At 43.5% G+C, this 6807-nt stretch overlaps 1 protein-coding gene across 1 annotated transcript in view; it reads right to left on the bottom strand.

Moving 5' to 3' along the window:
* Window positions 1–241: 241 nt before the first annotated feature.
* DNAJB6 (DnaJ (Hsp40) homolog, subfamily B, member 6) overlaps window positions 242–6807 on the bottom strand; it is a 54531-nt gene continuing 47965 nt past the window's right edge. Inside the window, exon 9 of the mRNA XM_009886776.1 lies at window positions 242–1857. Within this exon, the coding sequence (XP_009885078.1) occupies window positions 1775–1857 (83 nt within the window). The 3' untranslated portion in view covers window positions 242–1774. The remainder of the gene's footprint in view (window positions 1858–6807) is intronic.

The following is a 6807-nucleotide window of genomic DNA, read 5'->3' as shown; positions in this document are numbered from 1 at the left end:
CACCCTCCTTACAGCGATATTTCCAGTCAGAACGAACCCTCATGTTCCAGTATCAGCCATTTGACACAGGGACTGTATCGACCTGCTCATGGATTTAGCAAAAGGCACAACTCGGTACGCTGGTGGGCTTTTTGTGAATGCAGACTCTCCCCCTCGTGCTTACAGCCTAAACTTTAAGTGAAACTAAACATGAACAACTGATGCCAGCTCCAGTCTACAGTACAGTGCAAGAGGACAAAGCATAAAGGAGAATTTTCTTTATTTTTAAATATTAGTAACACTGCACAAAACAAAAAGAAAGTGGTACTTAAGTGACAGAAAACCGGTACTCAGTCTTATTTCATATTAACTGTAATTTAAATACCCTAACAGAGGTCATGTATGGTTATATGTTTGCGTAGGGTTACATTGGGTAACATAAGCATTCGAAGCTAAACTGTTCAGACACCAGAGACACCAGAATTTGTTATATCGAACCATGCTAGAATGCAGACTTGGTTTTTCTGTTTAGCTTCTTCCTTACACCATTATGTGCATTCCTACATCTTTTAAACATTAGGATGAGTGAGTTTCTCCGGGAATGGTGGACTTTCAATATTGCCAGGTTTAAGTCTGTTACATCAACAATGTATTGGCAAGAGGAAGACAAAAGAAACAAAACAAAACCATAAGCTGATAACTCCTACCTGGAGGTTAAAAAGAGGAGGCAACATACTGACAAGAAACATGCAGGTAAATGCTTAAGGCAACAGAAGATCTCTGTACAAACTAAAATGTTAAAAGAAGCAATGTGTCATGCACATGAGACAAGTATGGGAAGCAAGGAAGTAATCTTGCCAGAAAATACATTTTTCTTTTAAATCGAAGACATCTTTTCAAGCTAAAAAAAAAAAAAAATTAGTCCTGCAATAAAACCGATGTAAAATGCTCTCATACATAAAGGTCTAAGTTCTTTGCAGAAACAACTTGATAAAATCTTACACGGATGCTGAAAAAATGTTTGTTATCTAAAACCTACTCAGCAGAAACAAAGAGCAGTTTTAAAGTAGCACTTAGATCATTTGTCTCTAGGTTCTGAAAATAAACTTTTAAAATAAGGAATGATTTCACTAAATGATTCATCGGGAGTCAACTACGCTTAAGGAAATCAGTAGGAGTGCTTACAGGAGACCATCATTACACTAAGTTTCTTAAAATCAGAGGATAAAACTTCATGATACAATTTAAAATGAGGGAACATTTTAATAGCAGGGACTTGCTGCCCAGCTTGGGAAAAAAAAATAACCACAGAAGTCACTTATTAAGCTTGCATAATTTACCCTATAAGAGCTCATGTCTCAATCCCATTCCCAATGACATGAGCGAATAGGACTCTTCTTTCAACAGGCCTGATATTGATGCTAGAGTGACCAAATAAACAGGCATTTGCACAACCCTTTATATCCCACAACACAAATAAACAAACACTAGACTAGAGTCATTTTAGTCCCAGGGAAGGAAGAGGTAAGAAATTCTGTAACGCTTTCCAATCTTCAAACATAACACGCTTCTAACCAAGATCAGCCTCGTTCGAATTCCCTAACCTGACTGGCAAGAAAGCCACTCCGTGAAACTAAAAAGAATAACATAGTGCAATTTTAGTACAGTTTTAAACATGAGTCACTTCCTTGCTAGCAGTGTGAACAATCAAAAAATATACACAAAAGAGGTGTGCTCAAATGTAACATTAAGTTGTCATTATTATAAAGGTATTGGCATAGCAGAGAAGTCCATTTTAGTAACTCGCTTTGGTTGACTTCTTCTTCTTCTGTTCCTCTCTCTGCTTCTGCTTCCTCCTCTTGCTGCCTTCTTTGTGTCCTGAGGAAACATGGCTTGTAAAACACTATTCACAGTATTCATGGACTTTTTCCTCTAGCAAAAGCACATGTTCTCTGAATGGTTTACGGAATCTTAAAGAAAAGGTCTGGCTTTCTAATGTGTTTTTCTAAAATGATCAGCTCTACCATATCCCTTACACAGGATAGAAGGAAAACACTACCGATCTTTGAAGTTTGAAAAGATCTAGAGAACTTTCAAAAGACTTCAAAGCCATTCAGGAAAAGCTTCAAAATTAGAGCACATGCAAAACCAGAATCATTTTCAAAACGGAAGCAATAAGTAAGACTTCTACAGCAGGAGCTATTTAAGTACTGGTGTTTCCTGCTCACAGTAGTCAGAGTTACCACGACATTTGCATTTCCATTTTAAGACGAGAGAGAGCTGAGAATCCTGAGTAAATAAGAAGGTGATCAGTGTTTACCAATATTCATTTTATATGCAGGTCATCAGCCTGCTCATGCTTGACTGTGCACCATAGGTTATATTCTACTGCCGCTCCCATAGTGCATGGAAGTATTAAGTTCAAGCAGCACTTATTTGCTACAGGTTCAGTAGGCAGAAGCTTCCAGCCATGTGGTCATCATCCCAATGTTTCTCCCCCCCCAACAAAGATGCATGAAAACCAGTTCTGGCTCTGCATCTCCTTCTTTCCTCCAAACTTGCAGTAAAATGCAACTTGCTAGCAGACTCGCATGGACAGTGAACCGTGCAGAACAAACACCGCACCTACCCAAGTGCACTTAAATCTAAACTCAAATGTAACACACCTTTCCCTCACATAATCCTTCTGTGATGCTTCGAGATAGCTGGATGGATCTTTCAGCTCAGCGGTGCTCTGCCACTGGGAACCAGCACGGTCCAGTGAAAGGGGCTGAGCGGAGGAGCCCCCCAAGCCAGCTCAGAGGCAGGGCTGGGACTCAGAGCAACAGCCCAGGAAGGGCACAGCTCGGCCTGTCTGAAATCTCCCTCTTTCCCCCATGCTGCCTGCAGGCAGGCAGATGTGACCCTGAGGAAGCCATGTCACTGTCACACCCGGTTCTCCATCAATTTAGCACCAATAGCAACATTAAGATGGGAAAAAGTGGTGGGAGGTCAGAGGAGTACGAAGCCACGCTGTGGCTAAAGTTTGCTCCTCATCAGAGTTCCTCCCAAGTGCAATTAGAGTTGCGCCCACAGCAGAACTGCAGTTCTTCAGTTTAAGTTTAAGACTTGGGGAGAAGCACGAGGTAGTCTTTGGGGTAAAATCACTTGAGACGTTATCAAAAGTTTGTGCGTGAGAGGAAATACACTCCCTTGTAGCAAAGGGAAACTGTTCCGAGGTTATCATTCTAGCTCCTACGCTGTACCAACAGCATGACTTCATCTTCTGCAATCAACTGAGTCAAGAAGCAGGATATTTATTTAGAAACGCTGCCACAAGCGATTAGCCTGCGCAAAGTTAGAGTGGAAACCAGTTTTATTGTTGAAGGAAGAGCAAAACTGGCAGTGCTTTGCAGAATTGCAGATGACGCTGTGTTTTCCCCACAGCCTGCCACCCTCCCGCGCTACAGTCCTGTCCCCGGGGGCCCTGTGTGAACATCTCCTAACTAAGAACTCTATCCATGAAGTTTACTTCAATGTCAGCCCCTCGGTCACCTATACATCGTCAAAAATAGAACGGTTGGCATTTAATTTACTGCCGTAGGGGAGACATCGCAGAAGGGCTAAAGCATCTCTGCTTTCCCACAGAGGCCAATGGAGGCGGAAGAGACGAGCTGACTCTTGAGAATCAGTCATCCGAAGGGTGTTATTCAAAGGATTCTTCCCCTTACTGGAGGGAAAAACAGCATCATATCAGCTGATCAGAACTAGTTCATGTAATAACTATGAAATGTTAACACAGATATTTGGGAAAGGATCATTAAACCCTAACAGGTTATTAGCTTCATAATTTTCTCATTTTTCATTCTCAAAACACTGTCAGTATTTCTAAAAGGCTTCCACATACAGGCGTGATTGCTTTTGATACTGCCATTTTATATCATAATACTTTTTTTTGTTTGCAAGTCCATTTTCTTCAGATGTTTGCATTTTTGAAAGCAATTATAGCAACTCTTCCTTAAAAATACTGAGTTAATGTAAATTATGACTTGAAATGAATGCCACGTAATTCATTTCATAAATGAAACAACTCAAATGTTAAAATAATGTGGTATGAAGATATTTAGGCATTTGACAACACAGCCTCCTACCAGCCTCTGGAATGATAACGGTGAAAAGTGGAAATCTTTCAAGTGTTATCACTGACACACAGAAACAGATTGGCCAAAGTAGGAGATAACGCACAAATACAGCGTATTCCTCAAGAGAAAACTGCCAGGTCTTTTCTTTTTCGAGCCTGCTGTGATAAATAGTTTCACTCTCGACCATTTCCTTTTCTGCCCCCACCAAAGAAGAAAGGATGGGTCGAACTTTGTCAATCTGTTAGCGCCAGCGATGCTATGCTGGGTAATAATGGCCAAAAACCTGATCCAAACAAGTGAAGCAGCTCCTAGTAAAAATAAAGATTGCACGCTAAAGATGTAACCTTTTGGTGCTTATTTCACTCGGACACTTCAACCAGCAGTAATTAAAAGCATATTTAGCTGCCTTGGTTACAAGACTAGCCCCAAAGTCGCAAGAGAACAAAATCTGAATAAGAAAGCAGCAGCCCCGTTACTATCTGATTAATTTGCAGTGAACCTGTGTCCCGGGGAGTCACCACCATCACAAAGCAGTCATAGAAACTTCCCATAGCTGCTGCCTGGCCGAACTGGCTTCAGCCAAGCAGTTCTGGCCTTGGAGAAGGGCTTTTCAAATTTTCACCCTTACAAGCAATTGTCAGCCATCTGAACTCCAGAAGTGCATTACAGGGTGGAGGGAGAATGGGTTGCTGAGAGCTTCCCCGAGCTTTGACAACTGGAAAACAGATTCACTCAGATGCAGATAGGTATCACCCTAACTTGGTATGTTCTTTCTGCCAGGAGCAGAGATGGATGAAGCAAGAATCTACACCATCTGGAACTACACCTGGTTTACAACCTGGATAATTCTTGTCTAAAACAAACAGCATTTGCTGACCCACTCTTTCCATTTCATCCCCTTCTCTTCCACTTCCAGGAGAACTATAAAGAGCACAGAAGCTATTCCAGCTTTCATAAAGCTTTCGAAGGCTGAGGCCAACTTCCAACAACCCTTAGTAGCAAGGACCAAAACAAATTGGGAACCCTCTCTGCTGTGTCCCAGATTGACTTTCCTTCTGGCTTTCTACTTTTCTGCCATCTGCACCTCCCAAAGTCAGAGGTTTCTTCAGTCACCGCCTATGAAACCAGTCACATTCTTGGGCAGCAACTGCAAGGGAGGTGTGCACATGGAGTGATCAATCCAAAGGGACAAGTGTCCTGGGGAAAACACTCCTACCCAACCCATTCATGGTATCCTACTTCTTCCTGCCCTGCCTGGCATCTGCCTGCTCCACCAGGATGCAGAGAGCGGCCACGGGTCTGCTCCACCTTCCTCCTGCCAGCACAGGAGAGCGTAGGAGTCAGCAAAAGGAAACAAGGTGTTCAGTCACAACCGATGATTAACATACAGCACTGCTGCTTCTTGACCCACATCAGTCAGTAATAAAGGCCATGGCCTGATTTTTACAGAAGACCTCCTGCAAAGGTGAAGACTTTGGAGGAACCGACTTCCACTTTCAGGCTCTGAAGCACCGAGGTTGGGGGTGGCAGGGATTCATGCTTTCAGCTCAAGTCTCGGAGAAAAATGGTTTTCAAAATCTACTAACTTTTTGCGAAGATTGTGGCCATTCTTTTGCCCTCCTTAAAAGCATGAAAGCAGTCATGGCTCCAGCACCCACACAGAGCTTTAACAGGGCAGCAGGCTGCGTGCATGCTGGGTTCAGGAGTGCACTTTCTAATTTTCTGCTCTTAGAAATCTCTCTCTAGTCAAAACAATAAACTGCTCTTTTAAAGGTAGCTAGCTTACTGCTGAGCCACAGCCACCATCTGTTATTTCAGACTGACCACGCTTGCATATGCCAGTATAAAAATTCACCCCAGATCACAGCTTCAGTATAATTTCATACGTGTGACTCAATTTACAATTACAGCTTTACACTACACTTTCACATTCCCTCCTTTCAGCCCGAGCCGCTGCCCAACACACAACACAATCTGACCTACTAATTCTCTCACCGCATCCACAGCTCCTGCTCATGCCGCAGAACATCGCGGAGAGAGAACCCGCCTTTGTGTAAAGACCTGAGGTGACAAAACATCCCACCCCGTCCAGGTATGCCGCTCCACTATTTAATTATCCGCACTGCTAAATCCAAGGGGTGAGTTCTCCAGTTTCACTGGCCAACCCAGTGATGTAATTCCAACTTTGATGTTTTAGGGGACTGAAAAGCTTTAGCAACTTACTGGGGCCTTCCTTCATGCTTGCTCACCATACTATTTTCATTACCAATTCTGCCTAGAATCGCTACAAGAACATACCAAGCCAGATAAAACCTGCTTGCCTGCTATTAATTAAGGTAATACTATTACTGAATAGAGTCCAAGGTTTTACTCCCACATGGCAAGCAAAAGCTTGCAAGGCTCTGCAGCCTTGGAAGCCCTTCCATGTGCAACCCAGCCACCTTCTACGGGAAGCCAATGGGCAATGGGATGCTCTCCTACTAGCAGACAAAAAACCATGCGTGAAGGCAGCTCTGGCTAAGCCAGGGAGCGACCGGCCAGCCTCCAAATCCACCAGCCAACCTTCCCACCCTCTGCCCGCAGAAGAGGGCGGCTGTTACCCCGTCCCACGCGCACGCAGTTACGGCCAGGGGATGGGGAGCAAAGGGAGAGCGAACTCCCTCCCACCTCCGGCGTGCCCCCCATATCAGATTTCCACAGAAAACAG

Source organism: Charadrius vociferus, unplaced genomic scaffold (genome assembly GCF_000708025.1).
Source record: "Charadrius vociferus isolate BGI_N301 unplaced genomic scaffold, ASM70802v2 scaffold255, whole genome shotgun sequence".
Lineage (NCBI taxonomy): Eukaryota > Metazoa > Chordata > Aves > Charadriiformes > Charadriidae > Charadrius > Charadrius vociferus.
The sequence above is the reverse complement of the archived record's forward strand: the minus strand, read 5'-3'. Positions and strand labels throughout refer to the sequence as shown.